Here is a 21,571-nt window from a genome sequence, read left to right as displayed (position 1 = left end):
GACTCTACTACCCAAAGCTATCTACAGATTCAGTGCAACCCCTATCAAACTACCACTGGCATTTTTCACAGAACTAGAACAAAAAATTTTACAATTTGTATCGAAACCCAAAAGACCCCGAATAGCCAAAGCAATGTTGAGAAGGAAAAACAGAGCTGGAGGAATCAGGCTCCCTGACTTCAGACTACACTACAAAGCTACAGTAATCAAGACAGTATGGTAGTGGCACAAAAACAGAAATATAGATCAATGAAAGAGGATAGAAAGCCCAGAGATAAACCCACACACATATGGTCACCTTATCTTTGATAAAGGAGTCAAGAATATGCAGTGGAGAAAAGACAGCCTCTTCAATAAGTGGTGCTGGAAAAACTGGATAGCTACATGTGAAAGAATGAAATTAGCACACTCCCTAACACCATACACAAAAATAAACTCAAAATGGATTAAAGACCTAAATGTAAGGCCAGACACCATCAAACTCTTAGAGGAAAGCATAGGCAGAACATTCTATGACATAAATCACAGCCAGATCCTTTTTGACCCACCTCCTAGAGAAATGGAAATAAAAACAAAAATAAATGAATGGGACTTAAGGAAACTTAAAAGCTTTTGCACAGCAAAGGAAACCATAAAGAAGCCGAGAAGATAACGCTCAGAATGGGAGAAAATATTTGCCAGTGAAGAAACTGACACAGGATTAATCTCCAAAACATACAAGCAACACATGCAGCTCAATTTCAAAAAAACATACAAGCCAATCCAAATATGGGCAGAAGACCTGATTAGACATTTCTCCAAAGAAGATATACAGATTGGCCAACACACCCATGAAGGAATGCTCAACATCATTAATCATTAGAGAATTTCAAATAAAAACTACAATGAGATATCATCTCACACCGGTCAGAATGGCCATCATCAAAAAAATCTACAAACAATAAATGCTGGAGAGGGTGTGGAGAAAAGGGTACCCTCTTGCACTGTTGGTGTGAGTGTAAATTGATACAGCCACTATGCAGAACAGTGTGGAGGTTCCTTAAAAAACTAAAACTAGAACTACCATACGACCCAGCAATCCCACTACTGGGCATATACTCTGAGAAAATCATAATTCGAAAAGGGTCATATACCAAAATGTTCATTGCAGCTCTATTTACAATAGCCAGGACATGGAAGCAACCTAAGTGTCCATTCACAGATGAGTGGATAAAGAAGATGTGGCATATATATACAATGGAATGTTACTCAGACATAAAAAGGAACGAAACTTAGTTATTTGTAGCGAGGTGGATGGACCTAGAGACTGTCATACAGAGTGAAGTAAGTCAGAAAGAGAAAAATAAACACTGTATGCTAACACATATATATGGAATCTAAAAAAAAGAAAAGAAAAGAAAAGAAAAGAAAATTGTCAGAAGAACCTAAGGGCAAGACGGGAATAAAGATGCAGAACTACTAGAGAATGGACTTGAGGACACGGGGAGGGGGAAGGGTAAGCTGGGACAAAGTGAGAGAGTGGCATGGACATATACACACTACTAAACGTAAAATAGATAGACTGTGGGAAGCAGCCACATAGCACAGGGAGATCAGCTCGGTGCTCTGTGACCATCTAGAAGGGTGGGATCGGGAGGGTGGGAGGGAGGGAGATGCAAGAGGGAAGAGATATGGGGACATATGCATATGTATAACTGATTCACTTTGTTATAAAGCAGAAACTAACACACCACTGTAAAGCAATTATACTCCAATAAAGATGTTTAAAAAAAAGATCCTCCCTTACCTTTTCCTTCAGATTTCTTCCCAACTTGGCCATCTGTAGTTTAACTTTTACATGGACATGTTGATAATATTTAGATCATTTCTCCTTTGTTCTATATAGTTGTCTGGTGTGCTGTTTCCTTCCTGCCTAACTGGGGTAAAGGAGAATGGTGGTAGGGAATTCCTGGAACAAGAAGCCTGCAGAGAGATCTAATAAAGTTCACACTAGTCATTTGCCCTCAACCTAGCGAAGGGAAAGCCTCTCTCCATTTCTCCAGTATGTGTTTGTTTCAGAATGGGTCCTGGGATTCTTAGCCAGACTTCCCCTCCCTCCTCCATCCCTCCAAATATAAATGTACCCCCAGGAGGGCTGGTTCAGAGGACTAGGAGTGGTCCCCTAGGGGCAGCAGTGAGCCCAGTAAGGTGAGGTTTCAGGGTACTGCTCATTTTGTATGTCAGCCTGGAACAGTGCTAAGAGATTCACTTAAACTTGACCCAGTTCCATACCCCTTCCCTGCCAGCAGACACACATATACACCAAGAGATGTGACACATCATATAGAAGTGTGACTCCTTTATACTATTCACCACATACTTTTCACACGTGCCATTTCCATGTCTCAACATGGCAACCCCATGCACATTTTTACTCTTATTTTATACATGATGAAATGGAAGTTTAGAGAGTTGAATGTGAGTGGCAGAGCTCAGATATTATGTCCAAGGCCATACGAACCTGATTCCAGGCTCCAGAGCCAGAGGGAGATTGATACTGTACGGTTTTCTGGAGATGCCTGTGAGCCCCTGCTGCTCTCTCCATATGAGAATTCTTATCCTATGGCATATTTTAGGGGGCTTGGGTCTATGAAAAGGCTCCAGGCTGGGGCTGTGGGTCTGTATCTCTCCTCCTTTCCTCTCTCTTCCCTTGATCAGCCCTGGGTCTTGGCTCTTACGTGCTGGGGAGGAAAGGAGGGTAGAAAAGGTGGAATGGAAACCAGTTCAAGGAAGAAAGCTGCAAACTGTCCAAAAGTCAGCATTTCTCCACGGGTAAGGAAAATTGAATGGTCTGATTGTTATACAAGGTGGCATTAAAAGTAACATAATTGACTGCAATGTGAAATGCCCTTTTGGAAAATTCCAGATGAGGAATAAAAATGAGGCAGGCTCAAATGGATTTAAAATTCCAAAAGGTTAGAAAGTGGAAGGCTTTGTGAAGTGTGTTTCTCTTTCTTTTTATTCTCCTACCAGGACCTTTTCAGCAATATTCCTTTCCAATTAACGCTGAGCAATGAACAAGACTCCTTTTAAAAGTGCTTCTTATGGCATAAATGGAGTCTCCTGTTTTGTTATGCGAAGTGAATGTCTAGGAGATCAGAATGGAATTATAGAACGAGCCGTGACTCGAATCCATAAGGAGACCTCGATTTAAGCCCTAGCTCTGTCATTAACCTGCGCTGTCAGCCAGGACAGTTCTCTCTGGGTCACTGTTTTCTTATTTATAAAACAGGAGTGACAGGAAAAGATGTTAAACTAAATGATTTTTTAAAAATTTCTGGTCATAAAATATTTATTAAGGTATACTTTAGGGAATACAGTGAATATAAAATTTAGGATCACAGAATGAAGCAATTTCAATTCTCTCAAAATTCAGCCCAGTCTTCAATGCTCTGCAGATGTAAAACCACTGGTGAGACTCACTAAAAGCAATTTAAGTCCTTTCTGGTTCTACGGACCATGCTCAGCCTCTTCCCTCTCAAGAGTATAGTCTCTCTGCTACAGAATAGGTGGCCTCTTCCAATTCTTCCATTTGGTATGTGATATGAGGAGATATTTCTGCCCCACCTGTCCCCTTCTCCAGCTCCCCCAATTAGGCACAATGTGAAAGCCCTGTCCTTGAAACTGAGCAAGTACCTTAGAAGAATGAGGTATATGTGTGCAGGCAAGGAAGGGAGGAAGAATTATGGCATGGTGGGGGAAAGAAAGAATTGAGGGGCAGACAGAAGGATTCAAATTCTGGCTCCACCATTTTTCAGCTGTTGTGATTTCAAGCAAGTCGCATAACCTTTCTGAGCCTTACTTTACTTGTCAGATAACATGGATATCTTCTGCCTTGTGGGATGTTGTAAAGATCAAGCAACAGAAGATACGTGAAAGGGGTTAGGACAGTGTTCACTACTCCACAAATATCACTCATGGTCAAGTCTGATATTCAGTGGGTTCACACTGGTACGGGGTCCATTCTGATTGGTCAGAGCTTGTGCCACAGCAGTTGTGGAATATTTAGAGTATCACTATCTGATGTTTTTTAGTATTATTACCCAGGATTTCTAGAAGGCCAATCCTCTTAGAAAAACCTAAAAGACTCTCCTTCCCTGGACCTGGAGAGTCATGCCTCAGCCAGTGCTCACTCCTTTCCAGGGCAGCTTGTTCAGATACATGTAAAGAGCGATTGCTAGGCATGTGTGCTCCTTTGGGCTCTGCAGTTATCAGGCGGTTCCTAACAGTGCCAGGTTGGAGCATGGCAAACCATGGCGGTAGATGGGCTATGAAGAACACCTTGAACAGAGAAGTTGAAAAGACATCTTAAGATTGTGATGAAGATAAGTTATGGAATGGCTTTCCACAGAGGTCTTGGTGAATACAAGAAGTTCTACTTGCTTGCATTTGAGCAAATGCCATGTTCCTTCCATGGAGAGATGGACTGCCATGTTCCTCAAACTTAAGTGTGCATAAGAATCACTTGGGGACCTTGTTAAAATGCAGATTCTGATTCAAATGTCAAGGGTAGAGACTGAGATTCTGCATTTCTAACACACTCCTGGGCACTTTGAGGAACAAGTGGCTAGATGACCTCATTGGAATCATGTGCCTTGAGATGATTACTTCTTCTGGAACAAGGGTCTGACTGCTATGCCCCTCTACTTCAATTCAAAGTCAGAGCCTGGTAGTGAGGTTAAAAGGGATAGGGACCTACTCTGGTTAGGGAAGTGGTGGCAGAGCTGCAGAATGAACGGACAGAGGTCCTGTGAGAACCTCTCCTATCCATAGACCCCTCCACTCTCCTGATTTTTGAGGGTCCCAACCAGCATGGGCTGAAGCAAGGAATTCAGAGAAATGGACTATTTACCATCCCCCATTCCCCCCTCCCTGGTTAGTTCACTTGTTTCTTCATTTATTCACTAATTCATCTAACCATGTATCTACTAAGTAAACATTTACTAAGTCCCTTGCTCTATGCCTAGTCTTGTGATGAGCACATTTATTTAGAAAGGAATCAGATATAATCTCATCCCTCAAGGATCTCAGTCTAATGGGAGAGAGACATAAATAAGTTGCAATTCAGTGTGATACATTTTATAATAAAATATGAGCAAGGTTAAATAGATTCATGAAGGAAGGATGTTCACCACTTCAGGGTATAGGTGGCTGGTTAGAAAGGCTTCATAGTGAAGAAGGTGACACTTAAGATGGGATTTGGTATGTGAGTATTTGTCATGCACATACAGGAGAATGCATTCCAGGCAGAGGAACCAGCATGCACAAAGGCACATACTAGTGTGTCCTGGCAACTAAAAATTGTTGAGTATGGTGTGTATTAGTTAGGATGCTTTCCATTGTAAGTGAATATCCAATTAAAAGTATCATGAACACATGAACAATAGTTGGTTTATTATCTCACATGACAAAAAGTCCAAAGGTGGTTCCCAGGTAAGTTCAGTGGTTCAATGTTGTCATCAAGGACCCAGAGGCTTTCTTATCCTTCTTCTCTATCATCCTTGCTTTGTCAACAATATCTCTCTTCCGGATTGCAAGATGGTTATTCTGTCACATGCAGGCATAACTACATCCAGTGAAGAACAGGAGGACCACTTCATTCCATTTGTGTCCTTTTAGTAGGCAGGAAAACTTTTCCCTGAAGCTACCCATCAGACACCCCTTCCAGTCCCCTGCCCATGCCCTAAATGCAAGGGAGGCGGGGAAGGTGAGTATATGGAGTTTTCAGACTTTATAGTGGGAGGCTCTTCCACAGGGAGAGGTGACAGGAAAAGAACCTGAAGAAACCAGGTTCTGAAATTCTTATATGTCTGGCTAAGAATTTTACATTTTCTTCTACAAACTATTTGGGAGAAACTGGATCAGAGAACTAATATAATCAAATCTGCATTTTTGAAAGATCACACTGCTATGTTTATATATATGTATGCAAGTACAGTTGACATTTTGTAACTGAGCAGGAACTTATGGGGCCTTCCCAGGACAACAACCCCCCCACCAAATACCCTCTGCCTGCCTCTTGTCTGTAGAAAAACTTTAGCCACCTAGGCCTTCCCCAAGTTCCAAAGAATAAATTTAATCAGAGAAGTGAAAAAATGCAGAAAGGAAAACAGTCAAGCAAGACAAAATAATAATAGTTTAGCCATTAAACAAAGTCAAGGACCTTTAGTTACTCCTCAAAGACGATAGATAATATTCTTAGCCATATCCTATGAACTATTTTATAGATACTGAAAGCCCCAACAAGTAGAAGAAGTTAACTGTATGCTGCCCACCAACATGTAGACCCCACACCGAATGGAACCAGAAGGTTGATGATGTTGACTCCCAATTACGTCACCACCAACCAATCAGAAGAAGGTCCATGAGCTGACCATGCACCCCACAATCTCCCTCTCTCACCCTGTCTTGAAAAACCTTTCCCTGAAGGCCATCGGAGAGTTCAGGTCTTTTGAGCACTAGCTGCCTGGACTCCTTGCTTGGTGCCTTGCAATAAATGCTGCACTTTCCTTCACCACAACCTGGTATCAGTAGATTGGCTTTACTGGGTGCAGGCGAGCAGACCCAAGATTTGTTCGGTAACAGTTTGAACAATGTGGGAGCTGGGGTTGGGGCACCGACCCTCATGCAGTTGAAACTCTGAGTATAATTTATAGTTGGTCCTCCATATTTGTGAGTATTCAGTATATACAGTTCCTCCATATATGCTGTTCCAATGGTTCAACCAACTGTGGATCATGTAGTACTGTAATATTTACTATTGAAAAATATCTGTGAATAAGTGGACCTGTGCAGTTCAAACCCTGTTGTTCAAGGGTCAACTGCATATATAAAAGTTCTGGAATGACAGATGTCAACTGATACTAAGAATCATCTCTGAGGAGGAGAGTAGGATTGGAGGAGGTGAAGGGGGACATGCACTTTTTACTCTTTAGCAGTGGTCCTCAACAGGTGGAGATTGTGCACCCCAGGGGATATTTGCTAATGTTTCCAGATTTTTTTTTTTTTTAGTTGTCGCAACTGGGAGAGTGCTATTGGCAATTAACAGACAGAGACAGAGATGTTGCTAAACAACTTACAAGGCATGGGACAGCTTCCACAGCAAAGAAGAATCCAGTCCAAAATGTCAATGGTGCTGAGCCATATTCTGTAGTATTTATCTTTAAAAAAATGTTTAAAAACATTATTGCATAAACAAAAATTTATAAGCAACATTGGAAAGCAGATTGGAAAGGTAGAGACTGGAGGTGGAGAGACCAGTTAGGAAGCTGTTACAACATTTAGTTCAATGGTTTTCATTTTTCTTTCTTCTCCCTCCCTTCCTTTCTTCTTTCTCTCTCTCTCTTTTCTTGGGCAGTAGGAACCCTTTATTCCATGAAATTTTCCTGGATCCCAGTATATAAAGCAAGGAATCAACTAATTGATCATCACTGTTGATGCAGGAGTGGGGTCTAGAGCCCTATCTTCTGACACTTTCCCTCCCCCTCATGGTGGCCTGATGTGCTTCCATATCAGAGCACTTTGAACCCTTCCGCCCACCCCAGGTAGAGGCTGAAGCCTGATCCAGCCCAAGGATGGTAGGGATTGAGAGGCTGAGAAGATTCTAGAATTAGTTATGTGTGGTATGTTTGGTAGAACAATCATGATAATAACTCAGATAGCTAATTACAAAGTGTTACAATTTTGTCAGTAAGAAGAGGCATTTTGGGGACCATTTCTAATTCTAATTTGCTACAGATAACTCCCTTACCTTTAACACTAAGTAAAGGAAGACAACTGAAAAACTGAGAGAGCAGGTGGAACTGATGGAACAATGGAACATGGTGATTGGATATTAGAGGAAGCTTGGAGGATTCCCAGGTTTTTGTGTGTGGGTGCTATTCATTAAGGTGAGGAATAAATGTAAGTACAAAATGAGGAGTTCAATGTTGGATGTGTTGCATTTGAGGTGCCTGTGACACATTCAGGAAGAAGTGTTGAGTGGACAACTGTATACATGGGTCTGAAGCTGAAGGAGAGATCGGGCCTGAAAACAAAGGTTGGGAGTCATCAGCACATAAATTGCGGTTGATGTCTTGAAAATGAGTGAGGTCATCTAGGGAGAGTAGAGTGAACCTAGGATAGAACTTTAGAGAGAAGCAGTGGTTGTGGAATAGGCAGAGCAAGATGTCTCCCTGAAGGAGATGGGGAAGGGCTGAACCAGAGACAGAAGAAGAGATTAAGGTAAATGAAGAGTCTTCAACATAAGAAGTGTTTCAAGAGAGAGGAAGTAATCAATAGTCAAATGTAGCAAACATGTCAAATAAGAAAATGACCAAAAAGTGAGTTGCCTTGGTTTCTCTCTCAGGGCTCTTTGACAGTGCTGCCTATAAAAGATTTGAGGATGAAAAACCAAGGACAGAGAATTTTGTTAGAAATTGACCAATTCAATTCAAAGTAACTTTAGGCCAAAAAAGTGTAATGTAGGGTTGAACAACCAAACTCGAGAGACAGGGATAGAGCTGGGCCTCAGGAACCACTGGATCCGAGCCCTTGAACACTGCCAGAACCTGACTCTAGCTGTATCTCACTTATCAGCTTCTATCTGCATGCCATCTTCAGTCTCTCCTACACAAGACAAGACTGGCCCTCTTCACGTGATAACATGGCCTCTGTGCCTCACATAACCTGAGAGTGATTGAATCCCTTTCCCAAGCTCCAGTTACAAAAGTTAAAGGGTAGAATTAGATGGTCCAGGCTTAGGTCAGCTAACCATCCCTAGACCTGTCTCTGGATTGATAAGCTATGGTCAGAAAGTATGTTTTGAGAGGCAGTGGTAGTACCAGGTATCTAAGGACGCAAAACTCACACACGCTTTTTAAATGAACAGATACAATTCTATTCTTTTCTCACTGGCCTTCAGCTATTCTTAATCATGAAGATTAAACAAGTTAATGAGTGTGAAATGTTCTTTGTAAATTGGAAAACATGACAGAAATGTGTTATTACTATCAAATGTAGGCTCCGTTACATTTCCCTCTAGAATCCTCTAATTTGGAATTAGGCAGATTTCATTAAAAAAATGGAGGGTGAAGAATTTCTCAGAAGAAGTGGGGAAGTTGCAAGCAGAGAGAACAATTGAGCAGGAGAGATTAGTGAGGAGTTCCTGAAGTCTTGGAGCTCCTGAGATTTCACCTGTCTCCTTCCACTTCTCCCCAGTCCTTTCCCAACAGAGACAAGTCTGTGCACAGACATGGACACAGGAAGCTCTGTGTTGTCTCTAAAGCCTGCTGGTCATGTACTCTCTGGTCTTTATACTCCAAATGCCAAGGAGGGAATTGAATGTCTTATATTCTTTACGCTACCGGATCAAAATCCTTCTCCTCCTGAGGGCCTCTCTGCCTGTGGGGAAGCAGTCACTCCCCCTCCCCACTATGACCCAATCAACTGCAGCTTGGTAGCAGCTTGGGATCCAAGGAACCCATCCCATCCTAACACTATGACAAGATGCGCTCACCTTTGATGCCAAAATGACCTGAGCTGCCAGACAATTAAGCCCTACTGGAATGCCTAATTTCAAATTAGAGGAGTCTAGGAGATGTAACAGAGCCTACACTTGATAGCAATAGCACATTTCCATCACATTTTCCAATTTACAAAGAACATTTCACACTCATTAACTTGTTTAATTCTCATGATTAAGAACAGCTGAAGACCAGTGAGAAAAGTACAGAATTGTATCTGTTTGTGTATTTAAAAACCATGTGTGAGTTGTGCATTTGATTTAAATGTTTAACTTAGTAGAGGTTGCTGTGAAAGCCAAGCTGCTTTCATAAAGAGTTCCATTTTAATTTTTTAAAAAAGTGTAAATGAGTTGAAAAGCACAACACTCTCCTCGACTCAGTTAACCTCAGCTACAGCCAGCTTAGCTGTTCAGACCAGGATAAATACCCCCTTCAATTTGCATGGCACTTTAGAGATCCCCAGTACTTTGACATCCATCCTATCATTTAATCTTAAAAATAATCCTAGCAAGACAGATCGTCATCCAGATTTTCAGAAGCGGAAACCAAGGCATGGAGTGATGCAGAGGTTTGCCCAGGCTTACTCAGCTTTTGGGACTGCGCTAGGACTACAAGGTACCTGCATCGCCTCTCAGCCTAGGGAACCTTCCCCTCCAATAGAAATGTCTGTTCTGTTCCCGAGACTAGATTGCAAGCTCTTTGAGTGCAGGATTGTGTCTAATTCATCTTGGGTAAACCCACGGTGGCTGATGCTCAAAAAATTGCTGACTGCCTGACGTTCTGGATGGGATATGGATTCACCCCCATCTGTAAGCTGAGGAGCTCACTGCTAGTGAGTTCCAGGAACTTAGGAGAAAACTAGTCTCTCTACCCATTGCTTGGCCTTGCCACCAGGGGTCAGCACTACTGTTCATGAGTCCAGAGCCCAGGGTGATGGGAGCAGGGAGAGGAAAGACAGGCAAACTTGAGCTTCTGTTCCTAATGGCTAGCGAGGGGGCTCCCATTGCCCATGGGAAGGACAAGCCCACCGCATACCTGCCTTCAAGCTGTTCCACTCTACTCCCGGGAGTCACACTGGCTGTCTAGGGAGGGTCCTTCCCCTGCTGTCCTCCCTGCTCCCACCCTGACTCTCTGACCCTGCCAGATGGAAGCTCTGGAGTGCCACTTCCGCTGTGCACGGGCAGCACACCCCAGGTCCCTGCTATCTGCTCTGCCTTCTTCCTTGGGAAGCGTCCTTCTTATAAAAGAGACCTTCTGAGGCATCTGGGAAGGAACCATCACAGGACTGGCAAGGGGAAGGGAAACATTCCTGAGACAGGAGCTGGGAGAAAGAAAGGAGTCTCTGTTAAGACAAAAAGTAAAAGGCAAAGAACAGACCCTCCTGGCATAAAGATAAGTAGGAACCACTCCTCCCCTTTGGGCAGTTTTACAATTTCCAAAGTGCTTCCACAGTCATTAACCACTTTATATTTTGAGCCTCAACAACAGCCCTTAAAGGGGCCATTATCCCCACGTCTCCCCTGCTTTCCTGACCACCCTAGTGAAAACAACCACCTCTCCACCCTCCCAGCCCTATCATTTTTCATCTTCTTCCCCTGTTGTATTTTTATAGCCCCTCTCGCTACCTGGCATTTTATTTTATTTTTATTACATGTTTACTTGTTTATTGTTGACAAATAAACATGGATGACAACCAAGCCATGCCCACTGGTGGAGACACACCTACTAACTGCTGCTGGGCTAGAGGGAGGAGCTGGGTTTTTTTTTTATTATTATTATTCTCCCCATGAGCCTCCCTGTGGGAGACCGCTGAGCATAAGAGTTACTTATGCAGGTTCAGGTGCCAACCTGCCAGGATTAACAAGCTGGCTCCACCACTTGCCAACCATATGGCCTCAGGCAGACGTCACTGAACTGCCTCTGTTTCCTCATTTCTACCTACCACTCAGAGGAGTTCTGTGAGGATTAATGAAGCAATCCATGAAAGGTGGAGCCAGCTTTTTTGGAGGGGTGTCTGGCACAAAGTAAGTGCTTAATGCATTGTTAGCTATGATTGTGGTTATTTTGTTAGAACTCGTCATTATATTTTCTTCTTATTGTTCTATTTTTATTTATTTTATTTCATCATCCTCCTCATCATTATTATTACTCTTATTTTGGTTTCTTCTCCTTCCATGTATTTTTCTTCCTCCAGCCCTAAGGATGCATGGTAGATGGGGAAATGAAGGCCCAGAAGCCCAGCATTGGCTTGTCCGAGGTCTCAGAGTTCACCAAATTACCAAGAAGACCACAGCTTCTTGCTTTCCCTGAGCCTGGGACTCTTGGGAGACCTTTTGGCCACTGTGGCAGACTCTGGGTCAAGCTGCACAAGCTGAGTGGTGTCAAGCTCAAGGAGACAGTTACTTCTGGGCTAGACTTGGTGCTGTGGGGTCTATTATCTAATGTTGCCCAGGACCCGGCCACTACTGATCTCCTTCCTGCATAGCTGAGACCTTTTGATCCCAGCTGTAGGCCGAGCCCCATCTCTGGCATTCATCCAGGCACTGGGCAGCCCCAGGCGCACCTGCTGGAGTCAACATCAGAGCCTTGCTGTGGCCTGGCCCTGGCCCTGCATCCTGGTTCAAGTCACAGGGCTCTGACTAGTAACAGTGACCAAGTCCCCACTTTGATCCCTGGTTCCATCCTTGGTGACCTGAGAGCTGAGCCCTGCTTTGCCTTTACTGGTCCCCTCACAGACCAGAGTCTGGCCCTTTTTCCCCTGCTGGAATCCTGCCACTGCAGACAGACCCCCCACTCCAGCTGCCACATCTTCAGTCGCCCCCTAGAGTACTTCGCATTACCTGCCCGTGGACTCCTTGTCAGTTGCCATGCTCTCCCCCAAGACACTGTATGAGACTGAAGACCTCCACTGCCTCCCTGAGAGTCCCCACTCCTGGTTGTTGCCTCAGCTCCCCAGAGAGCCCGTTCTGCCTGCCTTCCTTCAAGTGTAGCAAGGCTTACCCTGTAGTGCCTGCCCAGGTCCTGGATCTCTCAGGGAATCCAGGTTTGCTGAAGCCATTATCCCATGACAAAGAATTTCATTCACCCACCAAGCCTGGCAAAGAAGTTCTAAAGCATTCACTGCCACTAACACAGGGTCTCCCTGAGTCATGTCTATGGGCCATCCTGGGGCCCTAGGAGGTCTCCACTGTGTCATTGGCCCACAACTTGTTCCAAGCCAGTTTTCTTCTTTCTCCTGCCCTGTTTCTCAGTCCCCTGACCCCCATTTGTGACTCCTTCTCCCTTTCCCTCCCCTCCCTTGCTGGCCAGCTTTCCCACCCTGTGCTTAGCCCTGCCAGGTTCTCTCTGACCTGTGAGGGCCAAGACAGCAGCCCTTTTGTCAGAGCATTTGGAGCTACTACTTCATGTAGGAAATTGCTCATGTGCTGGGCTGATAATGACCAACAACCCTGCTGATAATCAGATGCTCGTGGGATTCAGCCCTGGGTTGCTACTACTTCCTGTGAGGCCCTGCCAAGCCAGTGGTGGCCTTGAGCGGCCATCACACTTGGAAATGAAACCCAAGACCTCTCCAGAGAGGTGGAGTGGGTTGGCCCAAGGTGAGGTCTGCTGGGCCTGGCTAGGAAGTGTAGCAGAGCTTGGTCCTTGGGGAATTTCGTGTCCCCTGCCCTGCCTCTGACTCTCAGCCTATCAAGCTGGCTGGGGTGGGGGCCACAGGAGCTAGGAGGTGCCGAGCTGACCTACTTATGGGCAGAGCCACCGTGGCAGTGGGCAGGGACACTGCGTTCCTGAGCTGGGAAGTCTGTATTTCCCACCCGAAGCCCTGGTGACTGGGAGACCAGACTTTCTAACAGCAGGAATTTCACTTCTCCAAGGGGCAGTTAATGTCTTTTCTGGAGGTCACATTCAGGCCTGCCTCAGTCTCTGGCTGCTTCCGTTAATGGTCCTGTGACACACAGAACCCTAGTCTCCATCCCATTTCCCAACCATCTCTGGGCCTCTCCCTTGGGCAGGAGGAAATTCCTGCCAAGGCAAGGGGCATTTTGTAGCAAAGAGATGATTAGCTGCCTTTCATCTGCCAGAACTCCTCATTTAAAATGGTAGTATTCTGTCTCTGGGAGAGGAATGGATAGGGAATTCCCAGTCTTTTGTGTCTGGCCTCTGTGGTGAGGAAAAGGGGGACCCACAATTTACAGATGAGGAAACAGAAATGAGGTGGCTTTCCTGAGGGCACACTGCTAGAAGGTAGCAGAACCAGCATTCAAATCGAAGTCTGTCTGGTTCCAAAGCCTCAGTTTCTTCAATAATACCAAATAACATTTCTTGAGAACTTACTGTATGCCAGGCACTATACTAAATGCTCTAACTCATTTAATTTAAACCTCTCAACCAGGTAGGTACTATTATTATCCCCCATTTTACAGGTCGGGAAACTAAGGCAGCCCAAGGTCACCCAGTTAGAAGGTAACAGAACTTGGATTTGAGTCCAGGCACTCCACCTCCACAGTTTGTGGGCTTAACCAATGCATGCTAATATCCTCAAGGCTAAACTGGTGTGAGAGGCCCAGAACTGAAACCGAAGTCTCCTGGTCTCTCGGGTCAGTATGCTGTGCATTATTGCCTCCTGAATGAATGTCCAAAGGCACAGCAGGTGCACCGCCCCCAAGGGGCCTGAATCTAAAGAAGGGGGTCATTCTAGGAGGCCTGGGCTCCTGCCATGCAGCCTCCATGGCTCTCCATCCTCACACATCTGGCTGTGGGGGAAGAGGAGATACGCTTCCAAAGAGGGAACACTGCTCCACTCTTGGTCCTTGTGTTACTCGCCTGCCCCAGGCAGGGTGCTTCCCCTCATAAGCGTGTGTGCAGTTGGAGGCAGGTGGGAAGGACCCACCTGACTTGCCTCTGACTGACTATCATTCTGACAGGGCCCAAAAGAACAAACATCTGAGACAGCCCAGAGGCTAGAGAGAAGGTGAGAGATTCGTTATCACAACCTCCCCAGGGTACAAATGAGGAAACAGGGCCACAGAGTAAGTCGTAAGCAGAGGTGGAGGGATCCTTACAGACCCTCAAGACAAACCTTTGGACCAAACCACAGATGAGGAAAGTCCTCAAACATAGGCAGAGGCTTGCTTAAAGTAGGCTTAAGATCTTCTAGGGCCCCAGGATTTGGCCCTTTGCCTGACCAGCTAGAGTCTTAGAAAGGGAAGTGAGGCCAGAGGGAGTAAGTTATTCTGGGACTGTGATGACATGTGCCCCAAGAGACCCAAGCCTGGCCCTTTGCCATGGGGTCCCTGAGAGCCTTCTGGCCACCAGCCATGGCACCTTGCCTGCTGAGGCTTGGGGGCAGGGGAGATCACTGCTTCTTAATGGCTTCCTGCCCAGAAAGCCTCTAGAAGTGCCTGGTGCTAACTCTGTTTCCACTGAAAGAGCTGACTTCAGTGCATCCAGAGGGTTTAAGATCAGAGTCCAGGCTAAACTGGATATGGAGAGTTCTGAGCATGGGAGTAGATAAAGAAGGGAAGACATCATCGCCTTAGAAGACGTTCAGAAAAGGACATACAGCCAGGCTATCTGATCTGGGAGAGAGCTGTGTTGCCCTGAGGCAGGGGGATGGAGGAAATGACCTTTGAGGTCTGGGATTCTCTTTGGGGCATTCCCTGACTCCCTGTGGATGCCCAGGGGCAGCACAGTAGTTCTGAGAGGAGCAGTAACTGTCCAGAAGGGATTTTCGTCCAGACTTGCCCTGTACCTAACTCCAAACAGGAGCCATACAACAAACTTGACACTTAGCGACCTGTGAGCCTGCCTCTCATTGTACAGCTGGGAAAACTGAGGCCCAGAAAGGAGGGGGCCTCCCCAAAGTGCCAGAGTGACTCATGATTCATGACATGAGAGCAGGGTGGGAGAATGACCCTGGGACCCAGGGCCCAGAGCCTCCTGTCAGAGAAGGTTTCCTAAGGCCACAGACTTTCCCCTTCTATGATTGTCTCCACACCAGCCTGGGTCCTGCCCAGGTTGAGGGCTCTCCTCCCTGGGTCCCTTTCCTTGGCACTCTTTCCAATGCCACTGTGCAGTCTGGGTTCTACCCAGAGGCCCCCAGGAAGGGCTGGTGTGTCATTCGCAGGAGGCAGCGTGCAGGTGGCGGGACCGGCGGGTGAGCCACAGTGGGCTGGACGCTCCAAGCTTGGGAACTGTAATGTTCGGGGAATTTCAACTGGCATTGCTGTCCAGTCCCAGCCAACTGGTTAACGGTGCCGAGTTTGAATCAGTGACCCGCCTCCTGGTCCCTCCTCCTCAGCCTCTCTTCCTCCCTCCCTCGGGCCCTCCAGGAGGCGCCTGGAGTGCAGGCGATCTGAGCTCAGGCTGCTGTTCTCCGCCTCCTCCGTCTCAGAGCTGAGCTGGCTGATGGAGCTCAGGGCTAGGGCTGGCTCTTGCCGAGCCCCTGGTCCCGGGTAGCCTGGTCCCCAGAGAGGGAGAGGCCTGTGCCCAGCAGAGCTCTGCTGGGCCCTGCCAGCTCCCCTCACCCCACCATGCCTCTGTTGGACGTGTTTTGGGCTTGCTTCAGGAAAGTGAAGGTAAGAGGCTACCCAGACCCAGCCCAGCCCGCTGCTCTGGTTTGAAGGAGGCAGCTGGGGACCACTGTGTGCTGGCTGGAAGGCAGATGGGCTTCTGAGACTACCTTGGAGCTAGAAAGGCTTGGGTTCAAGTCTTGCCTTTGTCACCAGCTCTGTGGTCTTCTGCTGCTTTCACACGAAAGTAAGTCAGCTAGCTGGCTCTTCTTCTAATACCTACCTCTGTTGCTTCCCTGGCCTTGTCACAAAGGCAAGATTCTTAACCTCTCTGAGCCTCTGGTTTCCTCAGCTTTAAAATAAAGACAATAGAGACACCAACCTTATAGGGTGGTGAGGTTGGTGTTATTGTTTACGTATTAAATGTATTCAAATATAAGAGATAATATGTGTAAAGTTCCTAGCGTAATGCCTGGCATGTGGCATCCATACCAGATGAGTAATGGTAACTATTATTATGATTATTGTTACTAATTTCCTTCAACATATATTAAGTACCTACTCTGTGCTAGGCACCATAGGAGTTACACAGAAAAACAAAAGGGACATGGCTTCTGTCCTCAGAAAGGAGGTAAGAAAATGACAGATCTTTATCAGGCACCTACCATATGACAGACACTGTGGTAGACAGTTAGTCGGCCAATAAATGTTTGTTGAGTGCCTGCTATATCCTGGACACGGGGCATATATGAGCACAGCAGCACCCATGAGGAGGTGGAGGGCATGATTTCTGCTCTAAAAAACCAGGGAGCTGATATTTATTTAGTATCTGGTATGTATCAGGCATAGGCACTTTCAGTTCGTAAACTGTGGTGGTGATTTTCACCACAAGCCATTGTTTTTCTGCTTTTGTAGATGGGGAATGGACACTGTGAATGATTAAGAAATATTTACAAGGTCACTCAGATATGATTGGCAGAGTTGGGATCTGAACTCCTAAGTAAGTCCATACTCTTCTTGACAGTATATGGCTTCCCACAGCTGAACTCAGTAGGGAGACTTTTAAACAACTAGCCTGACTGTATAGAAGACACGATGAAAGTCAAGCTGGGATCCTTGGAGGGACTTGGAAAGGTTTCACAGGAGGTCACATTTGGGCTGAGCTTGAAGCTTGAAGGAAGAGAAAAGTTTGTCAGTCCAAAAAGGGGGGAAGGGCATTCCAGGCATGCCTGGCAGAGGGAACTTCATAAGCAAGAGTCTGGAGGCAGTCAAGTTCTGGGTTGGGGGAGGGGCTGGTTTCATCATGTGCCTTAAGTGCCGGGTTCGAGGGGAGAGGCGCTAGAGAGAGGGAACCAGGGGCTGCCTCCCATACAGTTTGGAATTGATCTGTGGGTTCATGGTCCTCTCCTAGTGAGGGTTCCAAATGAGCTTTTCACTCATCTGTGGTAAAACGGGAGAAGAATGGGGCTGATGCAGTGCAGTTTCCAGAAATCTAAATTAATTCAACTCAAAGGACTATTTTTTATTTAGAAATTATTATGACCTTCTTACAGGAGTGGGGTTCAAATGATCTTTCTTTTATGAAACAGGAGTGTGAGATTTTTAGAATACCTGTCCTCAGCAAACTAAAAAAGTTTGCAACACTCTGACTGTTCCCCTCCTCATTTATTTAAAAATTCTCTTCCTCGTTCATGAAATTCCCAAGTCTGGGGACTGCTGTTTTAGGGGATGGGGGGATTTCAGTAAAGTAAGGATATAATGAAGTGGACAGTTTTAAGAAAAGCACTCCAGCAGCCTTGGACGGAAATGGTGTGGAGGGGCCCCAATAGTGATGCGAAGGCCAGGAAGGTGGTTGTGATGGCAGTGGGGATGGGGGGGGGGATGATGGGGGATGGGTGGGGGGGGATGATGGGGGATGGGTGGGGGAGATGATGGGGGATGGGTGGGGAGGGGATGATGGGGGATGGGTGGGGAGGGGATGATGGGGGATGGGTGGGGAGGGGATGATGGGGGATGGGTGGGGAGGGGATGATGGGGGATGGGTGGGGGGATGATGGGGGATGGGTTGGGAGGGGATGATGGGGGATGGGTGGGGAGGGGATGATGGGGGATGGGTGGGGAGGGGATGATGGGGGATGGGTGGGGAGGGGATGATGGGGGATGGGTGGGGAGGGGATGATGGGGGATGGGTGGGGAGGGGATGATGGGGGATGGGTGGGGAGGGGATGATGGGGGATGGGTGGGGGGGATGATGGGGGATGGGTTGGGAGGGGATGATGGGGGATGGGTGGGGAGGGGATGATGGGGGATGGGTGGGGGGGATGATGAGAGATGGGTCTAGTGATAAGAACAGGACAAGTGGGAAGTGAAAGTACCCGTGAGGTTGGATGCAAGACTGGCACCATTGTTCACTCTCTGGAGAACCATTCTGGGTGCTTGGCATGGATTTAAATCCCTTTGCGCTCATTACTCCTATCTGTCAGACTCCCAGCAAGTGCTCCCAACCCCTGTCAGCCTCTTAGAAATTGTTGGGGCCGAGCAGCCCCAAGAGAAAGTCAGGGCCCTCTATCCCAGGTCCCAGACACTAGCACACATGCACACATTCACTCATGTGCATGTCCACAAAGATGGAGCCTACACATGCATTTCTGCACACTCTCAGCTACACACACATATGCACAGACACGCCATTCAAGCGTGTGCACACACACACGCACATAGAGACAAACACACACAATCACATATGCACACACAGATATTACATATCCACAGGCATGTAGACTCACATACGTGCCCACATGCACATACAGAGGTAGGCACGCATGCACACAAATACATACCCTCCCATGCACGAGCTTGCAGGCACACACACAATTATGGAGGAATACAGAATCATGCACACAGTGGAAAGGCACATGTGCACACACAGTGTTGTGGCAGATGCTAATCAACACATGGTTAGATCTCAGGGGTAAGAGGCAGCCTGCCAGACCAACGCACACCTTGAGTTTTGGGTCTCTTTTTCCAACGCTGCTGCTTTGAGGCCTCACGGTCATGGGCTGCTCTGAGCCACCCTCCCTCTCTGAGCCAGCTCCCCTCCTGAGCAATTGCATGGCCGTGCGGGAGGGGAGCTGTGTCAAATGCAAGAGCTGCCTGCAGAGAGGGACGTGGCTGTGGCCAAGCCTGCTATAGCTGAAAGAGTCATCTCAGACGTCTCGTTCGACCTTCTTGTGGTCCTAATAGGGAAACCGAGCCCCCAGCATCCTGCACCACATGGAGCTCTCCAACAGCTGAGGAGGTTTGAGGAGGGAGGAAGCAGAGAAACTTAGAATCCCAGCCTCCCACCCCATACACACAAGCACACATACTAGCTGTGTGCTTTTGAGCAAGTTCTCTCTGAGCCTTAGCTTCCTTGCCTGCAAAATGACACTATTCGGGCCTGCCTCACAGAGATGCTATGAGGATTCAGGGAGGTGGTGTCTTTAAAGTGCCTGGCATGGAGTAGGTGGTCAACACACATGACTTGTTGGAAAGAGATTTCAGAACTGTACACCGGGGGCATCAAAGCAAAGAACAAGGTTACTCCATGCTTGGCAACTCCAGGCTTAAGGTCTCAGGTTTTGTCTTCTCCTTTGCCACAACTCCCCTCAGCCCTCTCCTCTGGCCCTGTCTGACTCTAGGCCCAGAAACAACCTGTTTGGGAGCTGAAGGGTGACACCTCAGTGATACTGGGAAGGTGGCAAGAGTTCAGGCCAAGGCCCAGAACTGCTTTGAGCTGCACTGGGGTTAGGGGTAGCCAAGGGGCAAGGCGTTTGGATGTGAGATGAACCCAGTGTAAATAGTTCCATCCGTGTCTGATGTATCTTCCCTGGATACCAATGAGGGTTGAGAAGGTATCCATGACTTCTCAGCAGAGCACCATGTATGCATGCGAGTCCCCCCAGCCTCACACTCACACGCGTACACACGGGACCATTTCTCTGACGTGTCCTTTTGCCCCATTCCAGCAACTAGCATGGTGTGATGCACATAACGAGTGCCTAGAACATGGATACTCTCTCATGTTACTCTTTTTGTATCAGGTGGGCATATCAAGTCCTGGAGGGTACTGGCTTGGCAGGTAGAGAATCCAGCTGGAGCTCCATCTCAGCCATGACCTCTAGGTGACTTTGAGAGGGACAATATTCCCTGCTGGCCCTCAGTTCTTTCCCCTTATAACAGAGGTAGATAGTCACACAATATCAGACATGGCAAGGTCCATAGAGGTCATCTGTTCCTCCATCCCTTTTCCTCCCTCCAAACTACCGATGAGGAAACTGAGGCTCAAAGAGGGGAAGAGATGTGCCCAAGGTCACACACGGTGTCAGGACATAGCTGGATCCACACACGGTCTGTGTAGTAGACTGTAGTCTCCCTACTGCTCTGTGGCAAATTCCAAACACAGCTCGTCTCTGGTAGAATATAACAGCAATACCAGCGGGACATGCCACACACATGCACATAAAGGCATGTGGTAATAACCCTGTCTCACCTAACTGCTTCTCTGGGAGACAAAGCAAATCACAGATAGAAAATTCCGTTGTAAACTAGGAAGCTTTGTCAAGGTTGGCCAGCCAGTTATGGTCCAACAAGCAACACCATGCTTTTCCCCAGCCATGTGCTCACACAGCCAGGCGTATGATTGCAGATGTGCACAAGGGCTCTCCTGAGTTCACCCAAGGACACACTCTCAAGCACCCCGTCCTGTGTGCGCAAAAACACCTAGCCCTCGAGACAAAAGGATGGCTAAACTGGAGTGCAGGGTACTTCCTGCAACAGCACAGCTGGAACAATCTTGAAAGTGGGCCCAGCCTGGGGATGGGGGTGAGGACCTCCAGAATTTGCCTGATCTTGACTCCTAATCCTTGCCCCCTCTCCTCCAGCTGCCTCATCTCAGCACAATTGGTGAGGTTTGCTCAAGAGCCATCTGAGATTGGGCAACATTTGTTCTGGGGAGTGGGAGAGGTGGCAATGGGCACTGGCAAGGTAAAATGGGGAGTAGGAAGCAAGGCTTTGACTCTGACACATGTGTTGGACACAAATTCTTACTTTGCCTTCAGCTTCTTTGGTACCAAAAGGAGTATGAGTGGGGGCTGCTGGGGGTAGAGGACAGGACTGATGATATGGCTGGTGGAGGCAGAAGAAGCGGAAAAGCCTGCAGATTGGCAGTGCCAGGGTTTTTATTCCCTGCCCAAAGCCCTATGGAAAGTTAGAACTGATATTAGCTACATTTATACAGCACATAGTATGTGGTAGACACTGTTCCAAGCCCTTGACATATATTAACTCATTTCACCATCACAATCACTCTGCAAGGTGAGTACTATTATTCTCATCATCCTCATTTTACTGAAGCACGGAAATTTTAGGAAAGTTATCCAAGGTCACACAGCTATTATGTGATAAACTTGGGATTTTAAATGCAGGTAATTGAAGTCCAAAACCCATGTTCTATCCACTATGTTTATGTAATCTCTG

At 46.8% G+C, this 21,571-nt stretch overlaps 1 protein-coding gene across 2 annotated transcripts in view; it reads left to right on the top strand.

Annotated features, from left to right (window-relative positions):
- The first annotated feature begins 15,889 nt into the window (after positions 1–15,889).
- The window catches only part of STARD8 (StAR related lipid transfer domain containing 8), a 71,620-nt gene continuing 65,938 nt past the window's right edge, over positions 15,890–21,571 (top strand). The window contains exon 1 of one of the 2 annotated variants that reach the window (XM_060087214.1): positions 15,890–16,120. In XM_060087214.1, coding sequence (XP_059943197.1) covers positions 16,076–16,120 — 45 coding nt within the window. In that variant the 5' untranslated portion in view covers positions 15,890–16,075. The remainder of the gene's footprint in view (positions 16,121–21,571) is intronic. The other variant, XM_060087216.1, reaches the window with a different exon arrangement.

Source organism: Mesoplodon densirostris, chromosome X (genome assembly GCF_025265405.1).
Source record: "Mesoplodon densirostris isolate mMesDen1 chromosome X, mMesDen1 primary haplotype, whole genome shotgun sequence".
Classification (NCBI taxonomy): domain Eukaryota; kingdom Metazoa; phylum Chordata; class Mammalia; order Artiodactyla; family Ziphiidae; genus Mesoplodon; species Mesoplodon densirostris.
This window is presented reverse-complemented; position numbering and strand designations above follow the sequence as displayed.